The sequence below is a fragment of the Fulmarus glacialis genome, unplaced genomic scaffold (assembly GCF_000690835.1).
Source record: "Fulmarus glacialis isolate BGI_N327 unplaced genomic scaffold, ASM69083v1 scaffold29576, whole genome shotgun sequence".
Lineage (NCBI taxonomy): Eukaryota > Metazoa > Chordata > Aves > Procellariiformes > Procellariidae > Fulmarus > Fulmarus glacialis.
The window spans coordinates 44,116-58,239 of NW_009219249.1; the positions used below are offsets into that span (position 1 = coordinate 44,116).

The following is a 14,124-nucleotide window of genomic DNA, read 5'->3' on the forward strand; positions in this document are numbered from 1 at the left end:
GATATTCAGGATCCATCATATCCTGATATCTTCTGAATAGAAGTGAAAGCTTGTGCCGCCAAGACTCGCACAGAGCTGCTGGCTTTAGAAGGTCAAGCCCCTTGAAATCAGGCAGATCTGCCTACTGAATTCACTCTTATGTGTGTGAAGTTGGTGTGTAGACAGACTTGCGCCCCGAGCATTAGGCAGTGCTCTGCAGCGCTTTCCACTGCTTGGCCGTGGGCATATCTAAAGCTGACAAAGACTATTGACCTTGGGCGGGGGTTCTTGCCAATGGTTTCTATGTCAACTCCTCTCCACTTCCAAAATTCTGCTTATATAGGGGGAAAAAAAAAAAGCCATATCAGCTGCTTTTGCTTTTGACAGGTACGTGGCACCCAACGTGACCATAAGCCGGACCCTCAGTGCCAGCACCACGGTCGGTGCGAGCATCAAGCCGGTTGCGAGCACCAACACCCGTGCCAGAACCACCACCGCCAGCACCACGGCCCGGACCAGAGCCACCGACCAGACCACAACCAGCACCGTGGTCCAGGTGAACGCCACCGCGCAGGGCGCAGCAAGCACCGCCGCCCACACCAAAGCCACCGGCCGCACCACCTCAAGCACCACGGCCGCCGCGGCAGGCGGCAGGAGAAGACAAGGCGGTACGTGAAAGGCTCTCGCTTGTCTGTACCGCAGTGGGTTGTGGCTTTTCTTCCTCGCTGAGAGGATTATTCCTATGGGAAATGTCACTAAGAGGCCAAATTTCATGCTTGCAGAAACAAGTTTTTAGGTGCAAAACTGGAAATCCGCGCTGGGGGGTTAAGGCTTTGTCAACTTGTGTCGAGAATTTTTTGCAAAACCGCATGGGAGACGGGCTGCCTCTGGGCAAAACACAAGCAGGACATCTAAATATGGGACAATCCATCACCCGCTGCCTAGCTCAGTAGTACAGCGGCAGAGCGCTTCTCTTTCTAGTATGGCCCATTTGCTTTCTATGTTTTCCTTGTAGCATTTACCCCTTGGCTAAGGTTTGCTATTTACGGTGATTCATACAATGGCATTGTTCGAATTCTCCGTCAGCTAAGATAGTTAGTTCAGTTAGTTCATCATTGAATCAGTGTGGAGACCTGTCTGGGAATGCTAAAGCTCTTTCATGCGAGCACAGTTCGTGTAAAAGAGTTTTCCCATGTGTTTTTGCAGGGGGGTGCAGGCAGCTCTGCACTAGCTCAACAAGTAACAAAGAACATGTGTCAAAGCACAGGGATGCTTAACCAGTTAATGAATGCATGTCCCCATGTCAATAATAAATAGAAAGCAATAAAGAAAAGCAATCGGCTTTTGCAAGGTTAATGCTTTCATCAGCTTGCGGGGAACAAACATTTCTGGGTGTGTTTTGCTCCACTCTTGCTTCCAAGCAGCGTTTATAAAGGTCTCATCCAATACTCTGCCATAGCAGGAAAACCTTTCCCAAACAGATTCTTTGACCTGTCTTAAGGTTATGTTCGATCTTAAGCAGGCGTTGCTTGAAGATCTTCAGCAGTTCAGTGAATCCACTGCACCCTAGAGAAAGATCTGACTGGACATGTTTACAGTTGTTGGGAAAGTTGTGCTGGGAATCACAACTCAGGCTGTGTAAATCTCGTAAAAAAAAAAAATTGCTTTGATTTGCTAGATTGCAGCAGATCATTAAAAAATAAATAAACCACTTGGTAAATCATCTAGGCTATGAAAAAAAAGCCTCCCTGCAGTGTGCTGGGTTGGGCATCTGAGATAGCAAAGTCACAACCTGCTTTGCACGTGCCACAACTGGCTGCAGACCAATTTATTTGCTGTGGACTGGGGAGGAGATCCTGCAGCACTGAGACACTTTTTCCTTGAGAGCTTTCTCTTCAAGTCCTTGCTTAGTGCTTCTTCTGATTTTTTTTGCATTGCAGGAAAGACCCACGACATCCAGATCACAGATGTCACCGAGAACAGTGCCAGGCTGCGCTGGGCCAGCCCCGAGACACACAACGCCTACACTTTTGATATCACCATCACCTTAGCGCATGACCACTCTCTCGTCCAGAAGCAAAACCTGACCGGCACTGAGCACATCATCCGAGGACTCAGAAGCGGACAGAAATATCTCGTCGTCATTACCGGCTACCAGAAATCCCAACCCAAAGTAACCTACACAGGGACGTTCAGCACAAGTAAGTACCTCTTGAGGAAAACACACAAACACGTATTTTTTCATAAAATGGACACAAAAAATGGAAAAAAACCATGTAAGGGAGGGGGAATCAGTTGGTACCGATGATCCTGGCCCTGGCGATGCTCAGTTGTGTCACTGTGTGTCTGGCATCCTCCGGACCAGCAGCAGGACCCGGTTATGAAATGCTGCAAATGTGTTTCTTTGGCAAATGCAAGTTGTCACTTCACTGGTGTTAAATCGACACAGATTGTGGGAGAACGAAAGCCAGTCCCAGAGCAGGGTTTGTCCTATTGTACGTGCAGGAGGCTTTGCACAATGGGTCTTGGTGTGGTTCAGCCGGCATTGCTGTAATTAATAATAAGAGTCAAGCTGGGTTAACACAGAATAAATGCGGTCCAGCCTGATTGCAAAATAAGCAAGAAAAGCTTCTTGTCCGATCGCCATTTCCATAGCCCCCTATCTGCTTCGCATACTATATTATCCAAAAAAAACCCACAAAGAAGAGATTACACGGAGGGTTTAGGCCTTTGCGGATCCAAGCTCCGTGTGTAGAGATCAGATGTAAACCTCACCAAACCCTTTGGCATGGCCAAAAGTTGCTACGTAAGACACAGCCAATTTTTTTTAATATAGTTTGGCGTAGAGGTGACTTGGCTTGGTGGTGTGGAGGAGTTTGCGCTGGTCCTGCCAGTGCTGCATCCGGCTTCTTCTGGCACTTCAGAGCCAATTTCAGTGCCCAAGGAGAGCCTTTCCATTGGCTTCAGTGGGTTTGGATCAGGTCTGAAGTCTTTTACCTTCGCGAGCAATAAATGTGCCCACAAAAATGTCGAGAAAAGACATCGATGTGTAGAAGTAACATTTGCATGTGCTGAGTTGGAGCTCTCGATGCCCAGGGAAGCCGCATTTCCCATAGAGTAAATCTCAAACAGGAACAAACTGGGCAGGCAGCGGTGATGCCACCTATGCCGCAAGCTGTGACCGGTACACTGGGTAGCACTGTCCCCTTTCCCCACACCCATACCCTCCACCAGAGAAAAGCAAATCCAACCCTTCTTGTAGCTGCAGCCCCCTCCTGCCCTCCAGCCCCATGGAAAATGAGCCACGGGTTGCCCTGGAAAGGGGAGTGATGCAATGTGGTGCGGTCCTGCAGGGCATGACGCAATATGAACCATGTTCTCCTTTCCATCACAAGGGATTTCTTCCCCTGGTGACAGCCCTCAACAAGAGTTGAGGGTTCCTAGAGAGATGTGAGGCTGTGATGGGAGGAGGGTGGTCAAGGAGAGGCGTGCAATGCATGGACAATCCTTGAGGGCTGCAGGGGAACAAGAGAAGATCCATTATGGACTATTTGCTCCCCCGGAGAATGCCTTTTTTCCCTCTCTAAGGCCAGAGGAGCAAAGCTAAAGTCTGGAGTCTGCACCTCCAGAGCCCTCCAGTTGCACGCTGTGGGGTGAGCAGGGGCCATCCGAAGCAAAGTCCCACCCTGGGGATGCTCCTTCACAGTCACCCCTGAGGATGAGCCCGACACCGTGCAGCAGAGCCGCCGGCTGGGGAGAGCAAGGAGAACCCGTCCCGGCGCGGCTGGGCGGTTGTGGATTACTCATCCCGTCAGCTGCCTCCAATAAACATTTCTGAAATGTATGCGCTAGGGTAAACAGATCCAGACCCGACTCCTGCGACTTGTGTGCGTCCCCCGTGCTGGAGCTGGGGCCAGTGAGCTTGTTTATGGCTGTGCCGAGGGCGCTGCGGCAGATCCCCTTCCCCTTGGCTGACCCCGCTGCTTCTTCTCCCCAGAGACCCCGGCGCAGCCCAAGATGTCCCTGGCCAACATGATGCTCAACACCGAGCCGCTGGAAGGGCCTGAAGGTGGTGAGTACGGGCGACGGTGGGAGCGCGGGGCTGGGGGGCTCTGCCAGGACCCTCACCGAGAGCCTGCCCGTTTGCATTGGTCTTCCCCTTGCCTGCTCCCAAACCCGGCCTTCCTCGGAGCCCCGCTAGGACCAGAGGATCTGCGAGTCTTTTGCTTTGCAGAGCCAGCAGGTTATGAGCTAGATGACAGCCTTGACCATGCAGACCTGAGCCCTGTATTGGGGGTTTCTGCCCCATGCTGGATCCAGAGCCCCCTGAAGTCGCTGTGACCTTCATGGGGGACTCAAACCAGGTCCTCTTTCCACCGCAAGGACGGGCGATGAGCCAGGGCCCAAGCGCTGGCTGCTCTCCAGGGACAGGCGGTGCCCCATGGCCTCTCCGGCACACGTAGATGCAGGTGTGGATGCAGAACATCACCTGATGCTTGCTCACACTCTCGCTCCCCATTTGGGGCAAAGAATAGGTCTTGGCTCCTTGGTTTAACACACAGCTCTCAACAAGGCTTGACCAACAGCCAGGGATTGCAGGGGAGCATCAAACATTTGCATAAATTTGGCTAATTGGTAGCCTCCCTCCAGTTTCACCCATCTGCCTATCCCCTATTTCTCTGCCACCAGTGGTGCGTGTAGTAAACTGCTAAATGAGCAAGCTGTCAGCTCCTACACCGTTGTTAATCCCGTTAACCTGTGTTAATAACCCATAATCACTGTAGCCGTTCATACGTCATCTCATTGCTTTTGTTGACATCAAGCTCATTATATCGGTGCTATTACACTCAGTCATACCGTAAGTGCCAGGCTGCAACCCTTCCTCCAAGGGTCTGGAAGGGCTCCCAGCCTTCATAAAGCAGCACAGCCCCATCGCAGGCACCAACTATGGATCTGGCATCCAAAACTCATCCCTGAATCATCACACTCATGTTTTTCTTTAAGCATTTTGCTTGCACTGTGGCTCCTTTTCTTCCGGAGGTGATTTGAGAGCATGGGGAGATGCTGCTGCTCAGCGCGTTCAGCCAACAAGAGTTGCGAAGCTGCTGTTGGGGTCTGGCTGCTCGCGTTGAAAGGGATGAGCATGGACCTCATGCCTGGTGGTACCTGGCTGGTGGTCCCACCGGAGCTTGCTTGCAGGCAGGGACCATCTCATTTCTGCCTTGCTGCATGTCCCATCATCCCACCCTTCCCATGCGTTCCCACTCATTTGGTCCCTCTCCCCGGCACTGACATCCCCTCTGAAGTCTTCACCTGGCTTGTCCCCACCAGGTGACACGCAACCCCGTGGCTTTGTTTAACCCCTTGTGTGCCAGCCCTTTGGAAACAAGGTCTGTAGGCTTCTGTAGGTCTGCCCGAAGGAAAATGGATGCGCTGCGTGCTCGCTCTGCGCTTCAACGCAGACCTCTCAATCTCAGCTCCTCTCGTTGACCCACTTGCAGCAAACGTCTCTGCCCGAGGATTTATGGCAGCCGGCAATTTGGGGGAAACATTCCCCGAGGACGCTAAGCTGAAGTTTTTCAACAGGCTAAAGACGTTAAACAGGGCAGGGGATTTGGGATGGGTTGTTTAGCTGAGTCTTCTCTAGTTCTCTGTGCAACGGGAGACACCCATCCATAAATCTTCCGATGGACCTCGGAGGAAGCCCCAAATTCTGCCCTCCTTGTACAGGCAAAGCAGCTGCTAGCATGGATGACCCAGCTTTGCTAATAAAAACTCTGGGATTTGAACCTAAATTATCATTTCTGGGCAGGAAAGGAACGTATGTTTAAATCCTCATCAAGCCTTAAAGTCTACCAGGTGTGGCTTGCCTTTAGAGACAAAATAAACACACTTAAGGATTAAAAGTTACTGCCAAGACAAATAGCTTTAGAAAATAGATGGGGGGAGTTGCCTGAGGGCCCGATCCTGCGTGCGCCAGCGGGGAGTAAGGGGCTCCCACCACCTTGGTCCAGGGACTTGGGGCTTGGATGCACGACGAGATCAAGAGCGGGGAGAGGCAAGCTGGCGGCCGGGAAAGGTTTGCATTCAGCAAGAGAAATCACACGACAAGGAAAAGCCACCAGTCCTGTACCGGGCTTTTTTTTCTTTTTTTCTTTTCAATCTCTTTGCTTTTTCAGCTTTTAACCCTTTCAGAGTCACTTAACCTTTGCACCTTTTGACATGCAGATTGGCCAGACCCTTGCTTGCTGGACTTTGACATGGGTGTGCAGTGCAAGGACTATCAGATTGTGTGGTTCTTTGACTACAAAAACAAGATCTGCAGCCAGGGTTGGTATGGTGGCTGCGGTGGTAATGCCAATAGATTTGAGGCCGAAGCTGAGTGCATTAGCAAATGCTTAAAACCATGTAAGTACCACGTGAGGATTAATCCTTTTGTATTTTATCATATTGTCAAATAATATTTGGATTGGAGAGAAAACATCATTTAAAATCCAAACCCACGCACTTTTTCCTCCAGCAGCAGCTGAGAAAGCCATGCAGCAGCCACCCCTTGAGAAAAGATTATCGTCAGGTAACACCCAAAAAAATAATAACAATCACAAACCAAAGCGAATCCATTATTTCACCTTGACCATTTCATAGCATGCATCCAAGCTTGTCCAGTACGAGATCACCAGTAGCATAGACTTGGTTTTCATTTGCTCCTTGACACGACCGTGCCGTCCCATCTGCTTTGCATGAGCACATCACCTCGCATGCGTTTTGTCACACCAGGACATGTGCTTGCATGACCCGCGTGCAACCCACAGCTATACAGCAAAACCACGCGCTGGATTTCGTGAGAAGTGTGGAGTTGCCGAACTGGAGCGTGGCATGGTCCCAAAGCGGTTTCTATTATCGCTGGATGACTAACCAGTGCCACCACCCAGCGGTGCGCCTTTGCTGAGATGTAAAGAATTGCAAACGTTTCACTGCCTGTAACCAAAACACTTGATGGAAAATTACTCCCCGGGGCTTGGGTCTTGCGTGCAGATGTTTTCCTTTTGCACCAAAAGACAAAAATCAACGTTGAGGGAGGAGCCCACAGGAAAATGGCAATGACCTCCTCCTTTCCTCAAGGAGCTTCTGAGATTAAGGGGTTGTGTTTGCAAACCTCTTTAAGACCTGGGGAGGAAGCAGAGACTTGCGATCACCCGTGTTGGTTCAGCAAGGGGTTGGGATGGGAACCTGACCCCAGCCAAGCCTTGCTGTCGTAGCAGCCTTCCCCTTCCAGTGGCGTTTCAGGGCCCTTTGCAGAGATGGGAGGGAAACCTAGGAGTGAAGCAAGCTCTGGTACCTAATGGAAGGGCTTTAATCCTCGCAGGGTCTGAAAAGGCCAATTAAGGACTCCTCCCACCCATTTGATTTTCTTAGGGGTATTTTAGGCTCCTTAAATCAGTCGTGGGAATTTTTGTCACTGGCAGCCCGAGTCCAGCTGTGGGTGCCCCTGCAGAAACACGCGGGCGAGCGAGGAGAAGGCCACCACCAGCCATGGAGATGCCTGGGGTGGCAGCTGCTTGCAAAAAGAGATTGCAAGGTGCTTCTGGGCTGCAAACGGGCATCACGGACAGAGACCCATTGGTTGCAGTTTGAGGACTTTTCAGCCAGAGGAAGCGGCGTATGACTTGTGCAGAAACCCGTAGCTTCCATTTAGAGCAGGATTTCATCCTCACAGAGCGGGGAAGCCTCCCTGATGTGTTTTTCTTCAGCGGGTGTGCGTTTCTGCTAGCCCCATCCCACAGACCAGCCCCTTCTGATCATCGTCACATGCCTCGATGATGTTTCCAGCAACTGTTGTTCAGGCTAAAGTGATATTTCATGAACTTGGCGCCGTTCTGCCCTGGGCAGATAGTCAAGAAAAGCAACCGAGGGGCCCTGGAGGGACTCTCGCGTCTCTGCCCGCCCTGCCAAGGTCCCCCGCGCTATTCACCGCTTTATTCTCTTCTCTGCAAACCCAGAGCTTGAATCCACCATGGAAAAAGAGACACAGGAGTTCGCGTGCAGCCCAGCTTTTAAAATGCTGGGCGTTGGGTCAGGCTCTCGGTTCAGCCCAGAGCAGGTACCGGAGCCAGGGGCAACACCGAGAAATGAGTTGGTCTCCCAAACCTTAGGGCTCTTTGGGTGCAAAAACGTGCACCAGACCCACCTCCCATTTGAAGCCTTTTAAATGCTGTGATAACCTTGAATTATTTAATTTTTTGCACATATATATTATTTTTCATTTTTTTTTTACCATGACAAAATTAAATGTAAGTGCAACTGGGGAGCCTGGGCACATTTTCTCCACGGGATGAATTAAAACCCCAGCTTACGGTGGCTGCCCCCATCTTTCGAACATGCCAGAGCCAGCCACAGCTTAAAATGCATTTTAGCTGCCTAGTTCTTGCTCTCCATCAATGCTTTGAAATTTTTTGGATAAGCTTTTGTTTCATTTATTTCCTGAAGCCAGATCTGCCTCTAAAGCGGTGGTTGAATTTCCCTCCGCATCTGCTGATCCTGAAGGCTGCTTCCACTCTCAAAGGGGATGAAGGGGGAGGGGAAAAGCTGGGCTGCCTGGACTCCGTGTCGCAGAGAAAAATTGTATGATACCTCCCGTTAGCTGAATGTTTTGATTACTGGTTGGCTTCCCGAAAGGGTGCACGGGGTTTGGGGTAGAGTCATTCTTGTATTCACATCTGCTGGCTTTCAGTGGTTTGGAAGGCAGAAAAAACGGGAGATGGACTCGGAGGGAAAAAAAAAAATCAAATCTGAATAATAAAAGGCAAAGAGCCTGCCAAAGGCATAGGGAAGCTTTTGGCTGTAGGAGCCCAAAAGCAAAGCTGAATTGGAAGGTCAATATTGATTTCAAATTCCAAGGAAAAACGGAGATTAAGAAAGAAATCCTGCTTCAAAAAGCTGCGTTTAGAACAGGACGATGGGCAGGAGCGTCCCTTCAGACGTGTCTCCTCTCTTGCTAAGGACATATTCCCAGCTCCTCCTATCTAAACAGCAAACCCACTGCTCAAACCGCCCGTCTCCTTCACGACCGCAGCAGCGAGGACCACTTGAGCCTGACCCCTTTGACCACAGCGTTGTTCTGGCAGCGATCTGTTCAGTCGCCCACGGCACGGAGGGGAAAAACGCGATTCAAATGAGCGGGCAGAAAGAGTTTAGACGTTTGGCAGGGTCTGCCCAGAAGCATGCCTGATATCGGTCTGGGCATTTCCACCTTCATCCCGGGAGCATCCCGGCCTTGCTGCAGCATTCCTGGGCTCTGGGCAGCCGCCAGCACCAGCCGCAATTTCCTTTAAAGTAAACCCGCCGCCGGGGCTTTCTTATTGCGTAGGGGTTGTTGCCAGACCTACTTTCTAGTCGGGATTTCAGGGATAATCTTCTGCGCCCTTCTTCCCGTGAAAACTTTAGATGGGTTTAGCATGCCTTTGCTCTCATCAGCCCCCAAAGAAACTTGCTTGCAAATACACTTTTTTATATATTCACCCTATATCTATATACTCTTCCCTATATTCACTATATATTCCCCTATATTCAGGACTATTAACCACAATTTAAGAGACAAGTCCTTTAAGGAGCTTAATTTCTGGCACCTGGTTTACAAAAGGCATGATCCTAAGACAAGATTATCAGAAGATAACTTCAAGACCTGAATTTCCCAAGCAGTCATTGCTGGTGCGCTCTGTATACATCGATTTATCTTTGCTTTCAGAAAAAAAAAAAAAGACGATAAAAGACTTTTCCCCCGCCTCCCTTAATTAAAAAAAGGGTCCTGGTTGCAAATACCCCTCTAGCAAGAGGAACTCCAGTTTGCCCATCTGACTCCCCCTCGCCCCCATTCATTTTTTGGTGCTGGCTGTTTTACTGATACTTGTTTGGCTGATGACTTCATGTTTTTTACTCATGCCCCAGGCTGGACACCGGCAGCTTGAAGCCGTGCCGCTGCTAAGTGGCAGCGATGAGCGTCATACCAGAAATTTTGGGGGTCTGCCTGACTCGGGGCTACGGTAACAAGGCTTTTCCAGGACTAACTGCGATGGCTGACGGTTACGCTGTGCTGAGCAGAGGTGGCATGAGCTGCTTTTGCATCCCTGTCTGCAGGGGATGCCTTGTTTGTGACTTGATGGTAAATTAGTGGCTAATCTCGGATTTTTTTTTACTTTATTTATTTATTTGGCCATTTCATTTTAACACATCCAGGTACTTTGTTATTTCGTTCCTCGCACACCCAGCAAGGGATGCAGGATGCCACAGGGCAGCGTGTGGTAGGTCCGGGAGCATCTTCACATAGAAGATTTCTCTTTTCAGGGGAAGCCAGTATTTTTAATAGGAAAACGATGGTGCCGATACTTTTTCCCTTGCAGCCCAGCCAGTCCTCTCCCAGTTCTGAGACCTGCCAACTCATTTCCTGCAAATCCAGGGGATTTGCAGAGAAGCGCTGCTGTGCAGCACTCTTCCTTCATCTCAGCATCGCTCCCCGGCTGCATGACAGCAACACGGCCGAGGGCTTGTGGAGGAGGGCTGGTGTCCTCTTGGGCAAAGACATGCAAAGAAAGACCTTCTCTTTGCAAACGAAGACATGGGATTTAGTCACAGGAGACGTGCGAAGCCTACGCTGTGGTTGCCCTTTCTGAGCTTGCATGCCAACCCTGCTCACAGGCATTTCTCTACCATGCACAGACATTCAGAGAGACTGTGTTTCACCCAGGAGTGCTATTGCTGACTCTTCTTGCTCTTGTTTTTATCTGCAGTCACGGATATCTGCCGGCTGCAAAAAGACGAGGGGACCTGCAGGAACTTTGTGCTGAAATGGTACTACGACCCCGAGACCAAGAGCTGCGCCCGGTTCTGGTACGGCGGCTGCGGAGGCAACGAGAACAGATTTAACACACAGAAAGAATGTGAAAAAGTTTGCGTCCCTGGTAAGCAGCTGACGCGCGGCCGGAGAGGGGGCCGGCCAACTCCCTGGCATTTCCAGTCCGGCGCATGGCTGTAGTGAGCGTGGTTGTGGTGCTCTGGACTCCATAGCAAGTCCTGGTGATCAACTCCATTTAACCTTCCCTCAATATTCTGCACAGCTTCCCATGGACGGAAAAACCTCATTTATTTTTCTTTTTCTCCGTCGAACCTTTTCAGGTAACATCAACCCTGGCGTGGTGACGACGATAGGAACATAGAGCCAGCGACCTGTCAACATATACCTCTAAGACAGCCAGGAGCATCAGCCATTGCCACCTTACCCCTATAGAAGCTAAGGGTATAGACTACCTTGCACTGTACTATTTCATGCTTTTAACTTCCAAGCAAACCTTGAAGAAAGTGTTTTGCTGCATGACCTATCAATATGGTGCTAAACTGTTTGTGGACTGAGTGCTACATGTGCCCGGGTTATATTGTATAGCTTCAACATTACCAAATATTTACCTAATTGCAGATCGTTATTGTCTCTGAACACGTCTCTAAATTACCCTTTCTTTCTGATTCTGGCAGTCTGCCTATCTAAGGCATCGTAAAAATGAGACAAAAAAAAAATCATAATAATTTCACTGCAACTGTTACGTGCTTGCTTTTATCGTTTTCATAACTGAGCATAACTTTACAGGAGAAGCCTTCGTGTAAGAGAGTTCTGATAAACAAGCGGTTCCATTTTTCATTCTTCCTTTTTTATTTTTTTTTTTTCTCCTTTTGCTGGATTAGATTTCAAACTAGATCTCTTGTATGCATTTGTAACGTATGTGGCCAACCGAACTAGCAAGGAAAAGCAAGGTTTCCGAATGCAAATGCACTGCTGGGACCAAGGCCTCAGTTAACAAATTTTTAAATTGTGGTGTAGGATGCCTCTGGCATTCTTCTGATGTTGTATGTTTTATAAAATACAAAGCAAAGCAATTTGGGGAGGGGGGGCGGCAGGTGGGAGGGGGATTTTATTTTTATTGTGGATTCTGTGTCAGGAAGTCTATACAAAGAACTTTTAAATAAAGTCTAATGGAGGTTTTGAGAAACTCATGTTTTTGTCTTTGTAAAAGCCATGGTGGGCACCAGTGGAGTGATTTTCCAGGGTCTGGAAACCATTTATTTGGAGTGAAATCCCAGCGGCCCTTAAAGGGGGGATGGATGTAGTATGGATATTCAGGGGGACATCACTGAGATGCTGCTGGTAACCTGGAGTTTTCCAGCTTGGAAAAAGCTGGAAACTGGGATATCTCCGGAGATGATGGTGAAATCTCCATCCTGGAGGAATGGAGCAGGACATGGCCCTGAGGAACCCGGCCTCAGCTGGCCCTGCTTGGAGGGCCAGAGGCACCTGGAGGTCCCTTCCAACCTGCACAACTTAATGACCCTATGGGCATTTTCAGATGTCTCCTTTGCGGCCCATAGCCGCGATGATTTTTACCCCAGGGTATTCCTGTCCTTACCTGAGCTGACCCAAGGAAGCTAAAATTCACAGAAACAATGGCACGTTTCCCTGCCCCCTAAGATCCCCTCCTAAAAGCACGAAGCAGATGAACTTGATCCCACCAGGGCATAGGGCAGCTCTGGGCTGTGGGGCTGAGGTCCTAAATTTCCCCAAACCTCGGCTGTGGTCTGCAGGTGGGGGTTGATAACGGTTCCCATGGCCCGGTGGAGGTGCTGAGAAGGGAGACGTGAGCTTTGCAGACACACGCCATGGAAGGGGCAGCTGAATGCCAAAACCAGAGCAGGTCCACAGGGGAGAGGGCATTTACTCACTCCTGGAGAACAGGGTTGCATTGGTTAAGCCTTGGAAAGGAGACCAAGCTTACAGTTTAGGGCTTGTCCAGTGTCTTCCTCCATGGGTGAGGGGGGGACTGCCATGAGGAGAAGGTGACCTGGAGCTCACCTGCCCCACACTTCAGGCTGCCGCTTTCTGAAGCACTTCAGGTGGGTATTCAAGGACCATGACTTGAGACACTCCACATGTGTTGTACACGATGCCTCTGAAAGCATCCCTCCCAACAGGATTTGCCTTCCATAACACCATTTACAAGACTAAATTAAACTGGCCAGGCACTTCAGGTTCCCCGTTCAATGCTGCATACGATCCACAGGGGTCCAAGAGTCTCACCTTGACTTGTCCAGGTGAGTGGGGCTGCAGATTCGTCGTGGCAAGGGGAGCGCGTAGGGCTGCTCTGGGCTTTGTCCCCACGGGGATTTACATTTTTCGGTGTCCCAGCTTTTATGCCATTCCCAGCAAGCGGAGCAGCCCACCTCCCAAAATTTCCCGTCAGTACCAAGCCACTTGTGCAGGGCTTGAGGACGGCAGGGACACTGCTCGAGTGGGGACGAGCTGAGCTCTGGCATCCGCGCTTGGGAAGCTGCGCTGTTTATTTGGCACCCTCTCCGAGCACATCACAAGGGCTTCATTAAAAAAGAGGGGAACGGGTAACTTCTTTTTTATTTATTATTATAATTGGCTCTTGCAATGGCTGCGCCCAGCTGTGACCGCTCCAGAGGACAGAGCAGCCTGCCCTGCATTTCACCGTGCACGGGGGCATGCCCAAGACCTCCTTTTTTTGCTCTCACGGGGTATAAAAGTTACAGCTAGGTTAAAGCGACCCGCGAATCATCCCTCCCTCCAGCCTCCCACCCCTCTGCAGCATGGGAGAGGTTTTCCCAACGCCGGTGCCGCCTCCGTTTTCCGGGAAAGCTGCTTTCAATGGACCGTGCACCACTCTGGGATGCGAAGGCACAACCCGGGATTTCACAGCGTGCCGGGGGGAGCAGACAGCTTGGGAAGGGGCCCCCCCCATCCCCTCCCATCCCCGAGGCTGCGGGGCTTTGCAGTCGCCTCTCCCGAGCCTTTTAAGGAAGCACGTTACGCCCCGGGCCCCCGGCCAGCGGCCGCGTGGGGTTACACATGGAAGTCATCTGCAGCTGGGAGCGCATCTGCCAGCGTGGCTGCGGGACCAGACCAGGAGTAAAAATAGCTCAGCCCGGCCCGGCAGAGCCCCGAGCAGCGCGCTCCGCTCCTGGCTGCCGATGGTTAGCCCCGACATCCGCGCCTCGCTGCTTTTGGGGTGGCCTTCGCCATTTATTAGCTTCCCCGTGCTGCGGATCCGGCTGCCGTCCCCCCCGTCGCCAAACCCCCCATGT

At 50.7% G+C, this 14,124-nt stretch overlaps 1 protein-coding gene across 2 annotated transcripts in view; it reads left to right on the plus strand.

Annotated features, from left to right (window-relative positions):
- Positions 1–11,764, plus strand: part of COL6A3 (collagen, type VI, alpha 3) — a 54,582-nt gene extending 42,818 nt beyond the window's left edge. The window contains exons 39-44 of one of the 2 annotated variants that reach the window (XM_009580298.1): positions 367–647; positions 1,920–2,180; positions 3,977–4,051; positions 10,764–10,934; positions 11,149–11,194; positions 11,276–11,508. In XM_009580298.1, the coding sequence (XP_009578593.1) occupies positions 367–647; positions 1,920–2,180; positions 3,977–4,051; positions 10,764–10,934; positions 11,149–11,189 (829 nt within the window). In that variant the 3' untranslated portion in view covers positions 11,190–11,194; positions 11,276–11,508. Of the gene's footprint in view, positions 1–366; positions 648–1,919; positions 2,181–3,976; positions 4,052–10,763; positions 10,935–11,148 lie in introns of both variants that reach the window. The other variant, XM_009580297.1, reaches the window with a different exon arrangement.
- Positions 11,765–14,124: the final 2,360 nt, after the last annotated feature.